General features: G+C 38.1%; 1 protein-coding gene across 1 annotated transcript; it reads left to right on the top strand.

Moving 5' to 3' along the window:
• Positions 1 to 12263: 12263 nt before the first annotated feature.
• LOC145112127 (uncharacterized) lies at positions 12264 to 15778 on the top strand. Its single transcript, XM_079048335.1, has 4 exons — positions 12264 to 12425; positions 14677 to 14958; positions 15329 to 15397; positions 15500 to 15778. Exons 1-4 carry the CDS (start codon positions 12264 to 12266, stop codon positions 15776 to 15778), a joined length of 792 nt encoding a protein of 263 aa, XP_078904461.1.
• The last annotated feature ends 3411 nt before the right edge of the window (positions 15779 to 19189 follow it).

A 19189-nucleotide genomic window follows, 5' to 3' on the forward strand; every position in this document is an offset into this window, starting at 1 on the left:
ATCATTGACTATGCATATGGTGTAAGTATAAGCATTCTTTTTGTAAGACCCATTTTGAACGATCAGTGGATGCGGAATAAATAATATCTCGACATTTAATGAACATAAAAATATATAGATGAAGAATATATGTTGAGAAATTCCATAATCACTAGAAAAGAGATAAATAATAAAACATGAAGAACATTGTTGGGAGAGAAAAACTATCCCTTGGTGGGAGAGATCCCACCACTTTCTCTCTCTCTAGAAAAGCTACATTTGTGCACTCTTACAATAATAAAATGACCAACTCTCTCTTTATATAGGAGAGAGAAAACACCAACAATACAATAAAGGAAATAAATAAATAACCTAACTATCACTCATTATTTGTAGAGCATTTCCATGCTCTAACAATCTCTCCATAAATGCTCGCAAATGATGAGGGATACAATAAGTGATAAAAGGCTAAAATACAGTAATCCGACTAGCAAGTGCGGTAATAAAATGAACCATAATGAGAATCACATGCTGAAATGTCTCTAAAGCTCTGAGTGTCTCTTAAAAAACATCTTCTAATTCTCGAATCATAATACACCCAAAATTCTTCAGAAAATATCTTGCTAAAAATGTGAAGCATCCAAGAGTGAAGTCCGAATAATAAATAATGTGAATCCAAAGACATGGTCTAGCAATGCCAAAAATTTGATCAAAAGATCAAAAATAAGTGTCACGTCACATCGCCAAAATAATCTTCGTCTTTAAAATATCATAAATCCAAACTCGAAAAATCATAAGATCTGAACCGGATGCAAACACAAAGAATCATCCTGTGGTGGAGTCCGAATAATAAATAATCTGGAACCGGGAAACATCTAGTAATGCCAAAAATTTGATCCGTGAAGTCCAAAAATCAGTGCCACATCGCATCACTAAATAAACCATCCTCTTCAGAAGTCTTCAGAAATCCAAACTCAAACAATCATAAAACCATATCCGGATGATATTATTATATTCTCTCCCTATTTTTGATAACCGAAGACCGGATATCAAAAATAAATATATCATCGGGATGGAGAGTGTCGGATACCAAGAGCTAAGAAAGCTCTCCCTAGATGTATGAAGGGTATCGATAAGTACTCTATGGTCATATGTAGCTGGCTGATTCAGTCGCTGAAAACTGCTCGATCAAATACCAAAGTAGCAATAATAACTCTGTGTGAAAAATAATCTCTGTTGTGCTGAAAGAATACCGATATACCCAAACTGCGGTGCCGGAACTCTCGAAGTGGTCTTCAAAAGAAAATAAAGTCCAGATGTTCAAGATACATGGTCCGTCAACCGGAGATCAAGAGCGACAAGTCATAAAATTCCTATAAAGCGTAGAATGTGAAACAACTTTGTTTATCAGGCGTCGTTGCGGTGCAAACATCACAAACAAATAATATGAAGTCCGACTGCGGTATGGAGTAATCCTCATGGAAAGAATAAAATTATTCGAATATAATCGGAATGAAGTGAACCAATGTGACTATCCAAGGTTGGGTTGTGGCAAAAATTGGTGTTAAAAAAATTGGTTTTAAAAAAATAAATGGTTTTTATTAAAAAAATTGGCTAAAATAAAAAATTGGTGTTAAGAAAATAATTGGCTAAATAAAAAAAGGCTAAAAAAAACCAGTGTAAAAAAAATTACTAAGTAAATAAATAAAACAAAACTAAAAAATTGTTGTAAAAAAAATGGTGTTAAAAAAATAAATGGAGTTAAAAAAAATACGGCTTAAAAAAGGGGGGGAAGGGGCTGATGAGAGGGCGAAGAAAGGAAGAAGGAAGGAGGGAAGAAAGAAAGAGGAAACAAGGAGGGCTAAAGGAAGGGGTGAGCTGAAGAGAGAAGGGTTGTGGGTGAGAGGGGTACTGCAAGGAGGAGAAGGGGAAGGTGCCGCAATTAAGAGGACTGCAGTGGGGAGGGAGAAAGTTGTGGTTGGAAGTGGCTTGGTTGCGGATGAGAAGCTTGGATGCGGAGTGCGGGTAACTGCGGTCTGCGAAGGTAATGCAGTAGCAGCGAATGCGGTGTGAAAGAGGACGGTCATGGTTACGGTAGGAAGAGCAGCTGAGCTGCGGTGCGAAGAGGAAAGCGGATTGCAGCTGCGGTGCGTGGGCTAGAAGCGGCTACGGTCCGAGCTGCGGGCGAGGACTGCGGTTCGATATTGTGGGTGATGACTGCGGTCCGAGAAGTAAGAAGACAGGCTGCGGTCGCTCGGTTTGCACTAAGAAGATTGCGGTACAAGGACTGAGAGGAGCTGCAGTTAAGAAGCTAAGAGGGGCTACGGTACAAAGGCTGATAGGGGTACCATACAGGCTTCTTAGGAGGCTCCGGTAGGTAGTTTTTGGCTGCGGTTCAGGGAGTCGAGGAGGGGTATTTTGATGACGAAAAATGCTATTTTTCATGAACAAATGATAGCAAAAAGGCCATTTATTCATATTTTAATGAGGGGAATCTTTTTTAAAGCATTTTGAGTCAAAAAGAGGTATTGGGAAAGCAAAATGTGGAGTGTGCTGGGGGTTTTAAGGGAACAAAAGGGGATTAGATTGGTCAAGTCACAGGGTTTTGTGTCTTTTGAAGGAATAATTAATGGAGTACTCTTTCCAAATAGAGTAAAGAGGACATGTGGCTTTATACAAACCAATAACTCACGTCCATACACTTCACAAGAAGATCGACAAAAACTATTTTAGAGAGAATGAAAGAATATCATACCATTCAAAAGTGGCTGGGAAAAACTTCAATAAATAAATGCTTTTCTCCACTTTCTTCAATAAAAAAAACCCATAACTTTTGTGTCTTGTATCCAAGAATAACACCTCCTGGAACAAATCTTCATCCATTTTTAAGATCACAAAAAAATTTCTTCTCCCTTTTTTCTTCATTTCTTCAACAGCAACATAAGAACAATTAAGAACATGATTTTTTAGCAGAAAATGAACAAGCATCAACAACTATTTTTTATTCTTCTAAGCATGAATCAACACATAAAAATAGAAAAACTCATAAAAAAAATTTCCAGTTTGAACCCGAAAATTCTTGCAAAATCCAAAAAAGCTTCAAGATAATCACCGAACAGGAGTCGTTCCCTTGAACTAGTCGCTTGAACCTTCAAGGTAGGGCTCTGATACGAATTCTAAGACCCATTTTGAACGATCGGTGGATGCGGAATAAATAATATCTCAAGATTTGACGTACATAAAAATATATAGATGAGGAACATATGATGAGAAATTACATAATCTCTAGAAAAGAGATAAATTATAAAACATGAAAAACATTGTTTGGAGAGAAAACTCTCCCTTGGTGGGAGTGATCCCACCACTTTCTCTCTCTCTAGAAAAACTACATTTGTGCACTCTTACAATAATAAAATAACCAACTCTCTCTTTATATAGGAGAGAGAAAACACCAACAATACAATAAAGGGAATAAATAAATAACCTAATTATCATTCTTTATTTATAGAACATTTCCATGCTCTAACACTTTTCCAAACCATTGCAAGAGCCGACAACTCTTTATGGAATTCAAGAGTGCTTTCTATTTTCATTTGATAAACCTAGAAAATATAAAGTAATATGTATTAAGTATTCTTAGCTTGATGAAACAAATATCTTTGTTAAATTACATTACCTTTTAACGAAACTAGTTAGGAAATTCGCACTTTTCATCACTTTGGGGATGTTCAAATTTTAATTTCCTACTATATCATCCACTTTCAGGATGTTTCTTATTTCGAGATTGTGGGGTGTAAGACCCTATCAGATGCTAATAATGTTGGTTAAGTGATTACAGTCCTCGAATTGTGCTTTGAAGCAAAAGGGTAAAATGGGAAAAGTAATATTTTAGGTTTTGTTTTGCATGGATTATGGTTTTATTTTGACATATATTAAGTCAAATTAATTATATATTGTTATTGGCTTTTCAATACCTTCACGTTCATATAAATATTGCAAAGAACAGAGTTGAAACGAAGAAGTGAGGATTGTTTCAAGATGGAGTGGAATTGGGTAAAAACCCGTCGCCACGAGGTGGAAAGCAGGTTTCCATGAGGCGGTCAATGTAAAACACAAGCCCATGATTTTTAGGTTTTTCAACGTATTTAAAGGTAATTATTCATGATATAGGATATTTTCTTAGCCTCCATCACATCTAGAACTTCGTGGGAGCAACCCTAGCCTCCCTCTTCAATATTTGAGCTCCTCCCCTCCCATATATCCTCTTTTGGATGTTTTTGGTGGTATTTTGATCAATCTTGAAGATCCAGAATGTTCTTTTGGTTGCAAGGATTGGTGTTTTAAGTTTGGATCCATCAAAGTCAATCCATTTCTAGAATATTGTGAGTATAAAGTTTATATCTAACTCTTTAGTTCTTTAGATCTCATCATTTGTGGTTTTTGGCACTTTTGGTCCATTTAATGAGTGAACATAGAGTTGATTCGACTCCAACATCTTTTGATCAGTTTGAAATACTTCTTGGACCTCATGGACAAAAAAGTTATAAGTTTTTGCCTTCGCTTTTAGCCATGCAAGTTATCTTAGTCCTTTAGGTAATTTTGGTGTATTAAAGTTTTATATATTGAAAGTTTGAGACATTATTATGGATAAAGTTTGAAAACTTATCCATCTAAACATCATGTTGATATAGATCTGAAGGTTGGAGACTTGGACTTAATGGATTAAGTTAAGAAAGATGCATTCTTGGTCCCTTTGAGACTAAAAGACTAGATCTTGGTTTTTTGGACCATCCTAATGGATAAAGTTGGAAACTTTACCCATCGTGAAGCTATTAGTAACCAAATATGATGATATGAGTGTTGGTCTTTAAAGATTAAGCTCTAGATGAAGAAAAAACTTTCTGAACAAAACCATGATGTACTTGCGCGATGCAACACGTATATTTTGTCTGGACGTAACCACGACATGGGAGAGGAATTTCCACGACGTGGGGGTCATATGAGTTGACTTTGACCATTGAATTTTTGAGTAATTTGACTTTTGGTCAAACTTGGGTAGAATTGAGTATATGACTAAGGTCTAGCCTCGGTTTGGCTTTAGGAAGCTTGTGTTGGTTTTCTGTTGATGGGGTAGCTATTGAGCGTCTGTTGAGTAGCTTAGGTGAGTCTTCTCACTATACTATATATTATGCTAGTCGCCTTTGTGACTCTTAAATGGAGGACCAGTGTTTAGCCGCTGGCACTTGTATGAAATATGAGTGTTTGGCCCCTAGAATTTCATTGAAAGACCAGGATTTGGCCACTGGAAATGGCATGGAAGACTAGGATCCGACCCCTAGCACTTGTACAAGTAAAGACCATGATTTGGCTCATGGCAGGATGTGATTGTAAAACTATGATTTGGCCCATAGCATTCACCTGGGGTTGAAATAGGCCAGTTGTGTAACGCCCTAAAATCATGGATAAAAATTTCATTTTTAATTTCTGCGAAAACCGACAAGTATTCATAACAACCCCAAACAAGTATGTCAATATGAGAATAACTATCATAGTATAAATCCAAATCACAAACAAAAGAAGACTGGACATGGGTGGATGTGTTGCGATCATGTCAGACCCTTTTCCTTTCGATCCAGAAGTACCTGAAACCATAAATATAACTGTAAGCACTAGGCTTAGCGAGCTTCGCCAAAATATCACATACAATAATCATATACATATAACAACACATGGTTGTGTCAGGTCCGTATCAACCCATAGGACAACATGTAGCTGTGTCGGGTACGTATCAACCCCTGGGTACATATCAATCAATATGAGAACAAAAAGTTGTGTCGGGTCCATATCAACCCCTAATCCATAATAACTCCGAGCCTATATTGGCTCTATATATAGATATATCATGCAATCATATCATACATAGTCGCATATCCATCAACATCCAACACATACAAATTAGTGGATTATCATTGGTGCCTTCAACCCAGTGGTGTGGCAAGAAGTCTCACCTCCATATGAAGATAACTGAACCACACACTCGAGTTGCTGCTAGTAAAGCTCCTCACACTAATCGTATCCTAAAAATAACCCTAATTAATAATCAGGATTTTTAACAAAAATAAACGGCCCAACTATTCCTTTATCTGGATAAGGGCAAAAAGGTCATTTCCCTTTTTCCAAATCATAGCCCAACTTAAAAATCCCAACCCTAATGGTCCAAGGCCCAAAATCTTGGTCAAAACGAGTTTTCTGAGAGTATGCCCATCGTACTCTCTGCTACACCCCGCGTACGGTTGGTCTATGAAGGATTACGGGGTTTCAGCCTTCGATGCCCAACGTACTACAGTGACATCCAAACTCTATATAAATGGTCTTAATGCTTAAATATTTCACAACCAAACTTCAGATATAAGCTTAATGAAACGTCTAAGGCGATGAAGTTGCAATCTTTATGTCTTTGCATGGCTACAAAGAGCCTAACATCAAAACCCTAACTCATTCAACCAATTTTAACTCCATAACACTTGCATGGAAGAAAACCAAGGTCTAAGTTTGCATTTTATGACTTAACACACCTTAAAATGTATGAGAGGACCGTTTCAAGGCTTTGGAGTATTCCATACTCACAAAAATATACCTTTTGGGACAAAAAGAGTGTAAATCTATGCTTAAACAAGATCTAAAGAAATATGTAGCAAGGTTGGAACTTTATACCTCCAAAAGATGCATAATGAAGAGAATATGTTGGATCCAAGGACTTGAGAGTAACACCACTTCTTTGATGATTTTCCTTCACAAACATGAATATACAAAAATCATTCAAAAGCTTAAAATCTCACTTCCAAGGATAGTGTTTTCGTTCTTAGGGTTTATGTAACATCCCAAAAATTAAGACCAAAAATTTCAATTTTTAAAATAATATAACCATCATTCAGATCATGTTAATAAACCATAATGAAATTAGGGTATGTCAATGAACATCCAATACATCAGAGCCATATAGAAATGCAGAAAAATTTGGTGTGTGTAATACGATCATCCCGAGCTCTTCCCCTTTGAACCAGAAGTACCTAAAACATGAACTGAAAATCGTAAGCACAAAGCTTAGTGAGTTCCGGAAAATACCACATACCATCCATATCAAATATATAATGGGCCTTGCCCGGCATTGAGCGCCGCTCAAAACATATATGTCAGTCATCAGGCCCCGCTTGGCATCGGGTCCCATCCGGTATACATAAAAACACATAAACATATACAAGAATCACAAAATAAATAACATAGAATATAATCATCAGGCGCCGCTCGATATACATATCAAATATCATACAATCAAGAGTCACAAAGACAACTACCATACTAATCATAATAAACTATGGTTCGACATTGGTGCATTCGACCCACCAAACATAGTAAGCAAACTCACCTCAATCTGCTGCATCTCACGGATAAAAATCTCGGACTACTGATCCGGAAAAATCCTCACGCTAACACCATCAAATAATATCCAATTAATAATTCGTCCATAATCCAAAACTGGAATTTGACTTTGTTAAGTCCAACCGTCAGGGTAAAAGTACATTTTATCCTTTCCTCACTTGGCTCAAAACGCAAGGCCCAATCCGATTAGCGCAAAAAACCTAATAAGGCCCAAATTTTTAATTGGGCCCAAAACCCATCATGGGCCTAATCCATGAAGGCACAAAGGCTTATAATGCCCCAATATCGAAAGAATATTGGCCAAATAAGGCCCAAACCCTAACGGTTCAAGATATGGCCCAATACGCGAAAGTCAACAAAAGTGAAATTGATTAGTACGCATGGCCTACTCAGACTTACGCTCAACGTACTCCCTCCGAGGTCATTATGTGCAACGTACGATCTGGGTCAGATTTGTTCATAAATGGTTACTTAACACGTAAAGTTGGCAACTTTACTCCCATGCATGACTTAATGGCACCTAAAACCCAAAGAGAACCATAATAAGGATCCTAAGACATGTATGGACCAAAATAACTCATAAAGATTTCATTTTTATGGACAAGGGACCTCAAAGATGCTAAGATCTAATATCTATGAGTTCTGGAGTAGACCATAATCTCAAATATGGCTTAAAGGACCCAAAAATGCACAAATATCACCCTAAATTGGATCTAGCATAAGGAACCATCAAGTTGAGAGCTTTATAAATGAAATAGCTTGCAAAGATGAAGACGATTCTAGATCTACAAGCTCAAACCACTCCAAAGAAACCTCCAAATGTTCTTGTTCATCCAAATCACCATAAACACCACGAAAACTCACTTCCAAGCTCAAATATCACAAATGGTAATAAGGGTTTCGAACATACAGTATAGAGAGATGGAGGTTGGTCATAAGAAGCACCCAAGGCAACATAAGTTGCTTAAATAGGGCACAAACTCTAAAAATTAGGGTTTGCCCCTGCTTAACGTACGCCTTGCCTGCTCCCACGTACACCCAACGTACGTGGGTGCCTCCACGTCCAACCAAGGAGACAGTTGCTCAGCGTAATCATAGAGTTTACCCCACGTACTGAGATAGGTACTAAAATGAGATGAATTTTACATTAAGGGTTAAAAAGAAACATACCACTAGTCTCGAATGTTAAAATTCTCCCCCACTTTAGTCAGACTTCAGCCTCGAAGTCCGCAGCCCTAAGTAACTCTAGGTAGTGCTCCCTCATCTCGTCCTCTGACTCCCACATCCATTCTGAATCCTTGGGGTGCTGCCACTAAACTTTCACCAACTTAAGAATATTGTTCCTTAATGTTTCCGGCTTCTTGTCGAGGACCACTACCGGTCTCTCAATGTAGTTCAAGTGGTTTTCCACCTGAATATCCTCTAACGGATCTACTGTGGAATCATCAACTAAACACTTCCATAGCTGAGAGACTTGAAAATTACTGTGAATCTGACTGAGTTCCTCCAGAAGATCCAAACGATAGGCAACCATTCCCACCCGGGCTACAACCCTGAAAAATCAGTATACCTGGGGCCCAAATTGCCCTGCTCCTTAAATTGGATGACACCTTTTTAAGGTGGCACCTTCAGGAGGACCATATACCGAACTTGGAACACTAGGTCTAATCAGCGCTTGTCGACATAGCTCTTCTACCGACTCTGAGCGTTCTGTAGTCTACTATGAACCTGTTGAATCAACTCGGTAGTCTCGAGGACCACTTCGATATTCCCCATGACTTGCTGACCGACCTTACCCCAACATATCGGGGTCCTGCATTTCCTTCCATAGGTCATCTCAAAAGGAGGTCAATCAATAATGGCATGATAACAGTTTTTATATGAAAACTCCGCCAGAGGGAGATACGTATCCAAACTCCAACCAAAATCCAATGCACACGCCCTAAGCATATCCTCCAAGGTTGTGTGGAAAGTTGTGCTGAAGTGTAGACGAGTACCTAACTTCTCGTGAAATCTCTTCAAAAACTTGTAAGTAAACCGAACATCCCTGTCTGAAACCTTTGAAAATGGCACCCCATGTCGTTCCACAACCTCCTTGATGTAAATGTCGGCCAACTTCTCACAGAGATACTCTCCTGAATCGGAACAAAATGTGCACTCTTGGTCAAACGATCCACGATGAACCATATTGAATCCATACAGTGCGCTGTCTGAGGCTAGTTTGTAATGAAATCCATGGTGATCTCTTCCCATTGCCAAACGAGAAAGTCTAACGGTTGCATCTTGCCGTGAGGTCGCTGATACTCGGCCTTGACTTTCCTACAAGTCAAGCACCTCCCCACATGCCAGGCTACATCCCGCTTCATACATGGCCGCCAATAATGAGGAAGGATATCTCTATACATCTTCGTCGCCCAGAGATGAATGGAGAATCTCGATTTGTGCGCCTCCTCCATCAAAACCTGTCATCCACCACCCCAGTAAGGGACCCACACTCTCCAATGGAGAGTCAATAACCCCCGACTATCATAATCGAAAGAAGCAACCTGACCCACTATGCGTTTACTCTTTCGGTGCTCTTCATTCATAGCCTCAACCTGAGCTTCTCGAATTCGCTCCAAGAGTGGAGTAATCACTGTCATCCTCATACCGATATCCCTGATCGGAGCTATGACCGCCTTGAGACGGAGAGCATAGGCCACCACATTTGCCTTCCCCAGGTGGTAAAGGATCTCACAATCATAATCCTTCACCACATCCAACCACCGACACTATCTCATATTCAGATCCGATTGATCCATCAAATACCTCAGGCTCTTATGATCTATGCAAATAGTATAGAGGACAGTTGGGCCTAATGGATTGCGTCAATCGTAATTATTTAGTATAGTTCATTTTATGTATTGGGTTAGGCATGTCCATCCAGTGTCTTTAATGATTAGGGTTTAGCTATAAATAGTTCATGCATGCACCATATCTAGTGTTGATTTACTTGTAACCGTACATTGCCTTTACAGTAGCAGTGCTTCATCGAGCTCTTCTAAGGCAATTCTTTTACTCATTCAACACAGCTTTAATCATCGTGTTCTTTGTTTATAATTCAATTACCTGTTTAAAATCTGTCGATCTACTCATCTTTATTCTAACAATTGGTATCAGAGGAGGATATTATGCAAATCTATGCAAATCTTCTGTCCAGTTTCATTAGGTTTTCCGCTTTTATTAGATGTGTTCTAGTCGTCTCTATCTTTATTATCGATTGTAGACGTTGAATATTGATCTATATTCTAAACTAAAATCGATTTCAGTTTACACATCTTATTCTTAATAGGTTTTATTGAATCGACATCATGCAGCCTGATGAATCACACGCCAACTCCATTAATCTCTCAGGTAGTATTGGATCTACAACAAGGATACTTATATACTTTCCAAACGATTATGAAGTGTGGGCACTGCACTTTGAGGATTACGTGCTAGGTCTTGAAGATAATGGATCCTTGATATGGGATTCTATATCCAAGGAGACGTTTGCTCATACTGGTATAAAAAGGGTTATCAAAACTCAAGCCGAGTACAATGATCTTCTTCTGGAAGTTGCTGATGTGCCAAAAGACGAAAAAGACAAGCTAATCAGTAATGTTAAGACAATGAGGATCATCCGTTTTGCTTTGCCTGCCGACCCGTTTCGCTTAGTGAGCTCCTGTGAAACAACGAAATAAAAATGGGAAAGGCTTAGGGAACTCTACTCAAGTGACGCTGATATTGAGCATTCTATTTAGACTTTGCTACTCTCAGAGTTTGGAGCTTTTGTTCAAAAGCCTAAGGAGAAACTGGACCAAACATTCAACCTTTACAACCATCTTTTGAGCAGAATGGTGAAGCACAAGATAAAACATAAATTGATAGAGCAGAAGGTCATGTTCATGAACGGGTTAAGATCCAAATGGAAGGTTGTGGTGTCGACGGTTAAAGCGCATGAGCAGTTAAAAAACTACTCCTTGGAAAAGCATGTTGGTATTCTAAGGGCACATGAGGATGAAATGACAAGTGAGGGAAAAGTTGTTTCTAGCATGGGTTCATTAGGTCTTGTAGAAAAGGGTAAGAAGGTTGTTGATGATGGTTCAGATTATGATCTCTTCGATTGTGAACTCTCAAAAGAAGAGTATGCTATGATGGCGTCCAATCCAAAAAGGTTCGCAAAAAAGAACTTTGAACGCAACAAAAACCGAAATTGTCAAGGAAGTTACAGCTCAGAGAAGGTGAAGGATAAGAGTTCTAACTCTCAAAAGGAAGAAGTGAAGAAGGAGAAAAAGGTTGTAGCCGATCAACTCGGCAGGGTTTCAAACAAAAGTGAAGAGAGGTGCATGTGGATTGATAAGTTAGAGTCAGATTTAGCTAGGTGTACGGATGATTTAATTTATTCGCAACATGAAAATTTGGGGCTTTTAAAACAAAGAAACATTTTTTGTTTAATGGCAAAACGACTTTATTTTAATATTACACAACTGCATATTGATTGTGAAATAGGAAAGAAAATCCACAAGATGATTTTGCCCTTTCTTGGACTGAAAGAGGACGAAATCAATGATGAATGTTACAGGTGTGAATCAATCGTGTCATCAGAAGAAGTCTCGGATGCCTACAAAATTGGTCTGGACAAAATTGAATCTTACATACAGGCCAAAGACCATAAAGAAATGTTAAGACAAATTTTAGCTGAAAAAGATAAAGAGAAAATCAAATCTGAAACTCTATAGAAATTTGACTCTCTATGCACAAAGTTGAGTTCAGAAAATAAACATAATGTTGAAAATGTGTCTGAATTCGACGATGAGAGTGACATGAGTGAGATCTCTGTGGAGGATGAGGTTTATTGTTCAGAAATTGTTAAAAACGAACCTGAACCTGCGAAAGTCTTAAGTTTTGAAAATTCTGTTGAGTTTGCTCGTATCTCTGAAAATAATCCAAAGATTTTAAAAGAAAAAGCTTTAGTTTTCCAAAAGGTTAGAACAGTTCCTAACCAAGTTTTCGCAGCTACCAGACTGAAGAAAAATCAACTATAGAACTAACGTCCCTGGTAGAAGAAGACAACGCTGATGGGTGTGACGAATATTTTTTGTCAACCCCCATTGACAATTCAGCTGAAACCAAAGGTCTCTCTTAAATGACCTATTGGAGAACGAAAGGAAGATACGTAGCAGAACCACTGAACAAGGTCAATTCAAGCTATGATAAAGGAAGTCCGAGTGCAACCAAGAATGGTCCAAATGATAGATCATCTGAAGAGGCTGATACTCCTGTTAGAAAGTCGAAAGCTAGGGCTAGTGTTCATAAGTCCTCTGCGTAATTTGCTGCTCAAAAACGTCAAAGAAATGTGAGATATAATAAAAATCTAAAGGAAAGAAAGCATTTCTGGAGATCCAAAAATCCAAACTTCGTTTATCAAGAAAAATCATCAAATCCAAATGCGAAAGTCTCTTCACATGCGAACCCTAGAAGTTTCTCAAAAACTCAGTCTAATTCTCCACAGGTTTCAAGACAAAAAGTTTTTCAAAAACCCTCTTTTTCTAATCAAGCGAAACCTATGGAGAAGTAAAAGTCTCACTTCTCTCCTAACAAAATTGCTTCACATAATGCCAAGACATCGAAAGATGTTACGGGAAGAGGAAAGATAGTTTCGGAGTCTAAAACTCCATTCAAGAGGTCAAAGACTAACTCGGAGAGAATTAAGAAGAAATTTGTCAAGCCACAAATCCAAAATAAATAAAGGAAAATCTCCACAAAGGGTAAAAACCCAAAAGATAATAGGATAACTGTTTTTCAAACCACAAAGAAAGATAACTCCACCTTAATTAAAAGATCTTATTTAGTTGATGTTGCAATTACTTTTCCTGTGAAAGCCTCACGTGGACCCAAACAACTTTAGGTTCCTAAATCTCTTTGATTTTTTAGGTGATTCATGTCGAGCAGTTTGAATCTGAATGGTACATTGATAGTGGCTGCTTGCGTCACATGACAGGAAGGAAGGAAGAATTGAGAGAATTCAGAGCATTGAAGTATGGAGGAAGATTCAAATACGGAAATAACCCTCTTGGGAAAATTAAGGGCTATGAAATGATTACAAATAGAGAATTCTCTATTCGAAAGTTAGCTTATGTGGAAGGCCTACAACACAACCTAATCAGTGTATCATAATTGGTTGTAGGTACAGGCGTGAAAGTGTCGTTCGACGATGAGGGATCAGAGATAATTGAGAAGAAATCCAAAACTATGCTGTTGAAGACCAAGCGAAAAGGCGAGATGTACCCACTAAATCAGAACCCCATCAAAGGGAAACCTGCTATCTGCCTACTTACGAAAGCTTCTTCAGATGATGGTTGGCTATGACATCGTAGGCTCTCGCACCTCAATTTCAAATACATCAATAAACTCGTTCTTGGTGATCATGTGCAAGGACTTCCACTCTTGAAATTTGATAAGAAACATATTTGTGCAGCTTGCGAATTAGGGAAGCAAAGAAGGAAGAGTCGTCCAACAATTGTGAACACCAAATTCATAGAAGCAGTTGAACTTTTGCACATAGACCTTTGTGGTCCTTCTGCAATTAAAAGCATTGGTGGTAACAAATATATTCTTGTAATTGTTGATGATTTTTCCAGATTTACCTAGGTGCATTTTCTTAAATTAAAATCATAAGCCACTCCCAAGCTCAAGGATTTTATATATGCAGATAGAGATTTAACTGTGAAAGTTGGTTCGTAACATTCGTAGTGACAATGGTTTGGAATTTAAAAACCAAGTGTTTGAAGAATTTCTGACAGCGAAAGGAGTAACTCACAAATTTTCGGCTCCTTACACTCCTCAATATAATGGGGTAGTTGAATAACTAAACTGATCTTTGTGCGAATCTGCGAGAACCATGATATCATTTGCGAATCTACCACTTTTCTTATGGGAGGATGCTATTGGAACAGCCTGCTTCACACAAAATCAATCAATTCTCAATAAGCGATTTCCTGTTACTCCCTATGAAATACTAAATAATTGAAAACCTAATGTCAAGTTCTTTCATGTATTTGGTTCCAGGTGTTTCATTTTCAATTCAAAAGAGAAAAGGAACAAATTCGATGTGAAGGCTAATGAAGGTATTTTATTAGGTATTCTCTGACTTCTAAGGCATATAGGGTTCTCAGCAAAAAGTCTAAAAAGATAGAAGAAACAAATTATGTCACGTTCGATGATAATTATTTAAAGATGTGTCAGAAGGATGACAGTAAATCAAAGGATATCCTTCCTAAGCGGAATCCAACAACGATTCCGCTCTCCAATCTCTACGATAAATTCGTGAATTTATTTGATGAGCCAGAGAAAGTGATAACTTCAGAATCCAAAGCAGCAGATAACAAGGAGGATGAATTGAAGAATATTATCGATGAAGCTGCAAATAATCTTCAAAGCAAGCCTCAGAATCCGAAAGATCCACAAGCCGCGAATGCTCCATTTCAGGGGAGGATTCTACATCAACCTCCACACCTGGTACACCTTTTCACGGGTAGCATTCAACTCCTCAAGTGATCCACGAAAATTCACTATAGGGGAGAATCTAATTCTAGAAGAAGAGGAACATACATCATTCAAGGGGGAGAACGAAAATATGAAAGATTATTCGGATGTGCAGTCAGAATTTGAGGATGTAAATGTTGAACTGGACCCAACCTATGATCCTAATTACCCTCCTTTGATGAAATGGACTAGAGATCATCCCAAAACACAAGTAATTGGAGAATCATCTTCAGGAGTACTTACGAGAGCATAACAAATGGTGAAGCAGACTGCATTATTCTCTAAAGTGCAATATTGCATGTTTAATTCGTTTATCTCCAAAATTAAACGTAAAAATGTTAAGGTTTCTCTTGATCATTGTTATTGGGTGCAAGAAATGCAGGAGGAGCTTAATGAGTTCGAACGAAACAAGGTCTGGAGATTGATTCCCACTCTGAAGGATGTATCTGTTGTCGGTCTAAAATGGGTATTGCGTAACAAACTAGACAAAGAGGGAAATGTGATATGAAACAAGGTGCAAGTAGTTGTTAAGGGGTACTGCCAAGAAGAAGGCATTGACTACGAAGAAACCTTCACACCAGTTGCAAGGCTGGAGTCTGTTCGCATCTTTCTGGCATATGCAGCTTACAAGAACTTAGAATTTTTTCAAATGGACGATAAGTGTGCCTTTCTGAACAGGGAACTTGAAGAAACAGTGTATGTGGAACAACCACCAGGGTTTGTAAACGAAAAATATTTGAACCACTGTTACATTTTAGATAAAGTAGTCTATGGTCTGAAGCAAGCTCCATGATCCTGGTATGAAACTCTTACTAGATTCTTAAAAAAAGCTATATTTAAACAAGGTTTGGTTGAATCAAACTGATTTCGCAAGAAAGATGGTGCCCATCTGATGATTGTCCAAATTTATGTTGATGATATCATCTTCGGTTCTACAAATCTCAATTTAACTGCTGAGTTTCGAAAGTTGATGGAAACTAAATTTAAGATGAGTTCTATGGGTCGGATTAACTTTTTCCTTGGTTTGAATATAAGACAGAGTCAGGAGGGAATTTTTATCAACCAGGAGGCTTACACGAAGACTTTATTTGCTAAGTTTGGAATACTGGGAAATTCAAAGGTGAAGGTTCCAATGGAATTTAGAACGAAACTAACACCGTCCTTGGACAAACCACTGTTGATATGACACTCTATCATCAAATGATAGGTTCTTTAATGTATCTAACCGCTAGTCGTCCGGACATCATGTTTTCTATTTGCTATTGTGCCAGGTTTCAAGCGAATCATCGCGAACCCCACGTGACTGTTGTCAAGAACATATTAAGGTATCTTAAACGATCTTCCTCGCTTGGAATACGGTACCCTTCAAGCTCAGGGTTCTTTATGCAAGCATTCTCTGATGCTGATCTCAGAGGTTGCGGTCTTGATCGCAAAAGTACAACTGGAAGATGTTAATTTATTGATGGAAAACTCGTCAGTTGGCAATCAAAGAAACATACCTATGTTTCCCTATCGACTGCCGAAGTCGAATATATTGCAGTCGCCTCCAGTACCTTACAGGTGATATGGATTCAAAGTCAGTTAAGGGACTATGACATTAACATGAAAATAATCCCCTTATACTGCGATTCCGAAAGCGTCATTCGTATTTGTCACAACCCAGTGCAGCACTCCAAGACCAAACACATCACATTGAGGTATCACTTTATTAAAGATAACGTGGAAGATGGAAATGTTGAGATACACTTTGTTAGATCCACTGATCAAATGGCCGACATATTTACTAAAGCCTTACCAGAATAAACCTTTAATCACATTCTTCAAGGCTTAGGAATGATTGAAGCTGAATCAGTTCCGAAACTACCTTCGCACTAGGAAAGTATTGATTAAACTGCGAATGGGTGTGAATGTTCGTAGTGATTCGCAGTCTACTATTCATCCACGAAAGTTTGTAGTTATTTGTATTCTACTGTTCATCCATGAACGCTCGTAGTGGCTCACAGTCGACTGTTCATTCGAAGGTTCGGAGCTTCTTGTATACTTTTCTATATTTCGTGTGTTTTACTTATTTAATTTTTCTGTTTTTATTTCTTTTTCAGAAAATTCAAAATACAAAATTATTTTATTTCTTTCTTTTTCAGAAAATTTGAAAAAAAAAACAAAAATATTTTCTAATTTTTTATATAATATCAAAATTAATAGATAATTGAGCAGGACGAACAAATCATATCATGATATTCTCAATTACGAATGATGGGGCAGGTATTGAATTTCTAATCTTTACACTAGTTAAGTGTCCCTAGAAGCATGTTGTTGCATGTAGTCCGAAGCCTCTGAGACTCTATGTTTGAAGCCTTAATGAATTGATAATACAAATCATTTCTTCCCAATTAGGTTGTTCAATCGCATAAGTGATGAGCTACCTTTCTCTTCTCACATTGAGTTAAGAGTTGACTGCTTGGTCACTTTTGCATACCAAAGGTACATTTCTCTTCAGAACCATCTCCAATTTTTCTCCATCATATTCGTTTGCACAATCGCAACCCTCGAGACTCTCAGAAATTACCACAGAGGTTTATGGTTGCAAAATCATTGTGTTTATGATCTTAAATTCGCTATAACCACGAATTGAGTGAAGCCCAAAATCCAACACATATTTATGCATTGGCGGTGAACAATTTAAATGTTCTAGATAAATCACCATGGAATTGACAAAACTCCACTTTTGTGGTTCGTACCTTGAAATCTCTTTTTATTTTTGCGAGATCTTAATGAAATGTTCTAGACCTAAGACTTTTCTACCCATAAGATCCAATTTTTTATTTTTCTTGAGATTTCCATATTATCCAACCACTCAAATATTTTCCAAAGCATACTTGTTCTTATGACTACACAGGTCAGATAAGTACTTCATACGAACGTTCGGATTTATTTTGAGTTTCGGACTTAGTTGAAGAAGAATTCACCCCCTTCGCCTTATTAAAAGAAGCCTCTCACTGTTCTCCACAAATAGATGATCGTAATTCAACGGGACACCACACAAGCACTTCAAAGTCCCACTTGACTGCGAAGGAGGAGATTGTTGCCCGGGATCCATCTGCTTTACGTATTTAATGAAATTACTAGAATCCCTTAGAGAACTTGTTTATTTCTTTATCTTTAGCACACTCTTGCATGAAGATCTTTATATTTTTCAAAAATCTGGTTCGTTGTCTTAATGGTTACTTTCAGGTTCGGAGTATAGCAAATGGTAATCAATTGCAAAAGTATGACATTGCGAAAGTATGAAATTGTGAAAGAGCATAACAGAAACGACAAAAATGAAGGGATAAGATTTGATTTAAGCGCGTGAAAAATTCAAACTGCCCTAACATCACGCTGTCAGTTATGCCGCCTGACGTCACAGCTATCAGTCACACCTTTTTAGGCGCCTTTTCAGTAATTTGAGATTATCAATCGTTAGATTTCTCTCACCTATCATATCATATATAAGGATTTTGATGATTCCTTATTCATTACCACTTTCAAAGCAATCGAAATTCTTCCGGCGATTTCTCTCTCTACTGTTCATCATCTTCTTCACCAAGCAACAATGACAGCCTCTTATGAAACACCTTCTGCTGCTGAACAAATGACACAATCAACTCTACTTAACATCAAGGCTAACCAGAATCTCATCATGGACCTTGAACCAACCAAGTACGACGCTTTTCTCCAACCTTTAATCGAGTGTCTGCGCTATTCTCCCTTGGTTATCACTCTGACGAAAACTGAGAATGTACCCTTGGTTCATCTGTCCAAGGCATACTCGTCTGCTAGCTACCAACAAGGGGAAGAGATGATCACTTTTGAAGTCGACAACAAGAAAACTCACATCACCAAGTCCAGGTGCTATAGCCTCGTAGGACTTCCTCAACGTCGTGACCTAGTCGATCCATAATCTATCTCCAACTCTGCTATCTTGGAGATGTTTTATCGAATGGGCTACAAGGAGTATCTATCCACCGTCTTCAAATTCAAGAAGCCTAACTTACCGCTAATGTGGAATGGGTTGTTTTCCCTGATTTTCAAAAGCTTTTCTGAGAGAGTAACAAGCTCAGACTGTGCCAGCAAGTTGTTCATGACCATCATGTATGGTTTTTACTCAGGAGTCAATCTGGACTACGGGTCGGTGCTTTGGGCTCAACTCATTCAGAGTACGCTT

This window comes from Lactuca virosa, chromosome 5, assembly GCF_052849685.1.
Source record: "Lactuca virosa cultivar CGN04683 chromosome 5, Lactuca_virosa_CGN04683_v6, whole genome shotgun sequence".
NCBI lineage: Eukaryota > Viridiplantae > Streptophyta > Magnoliopsida > Asterales > Asteraceae > Lactuca > Lactuca virosa.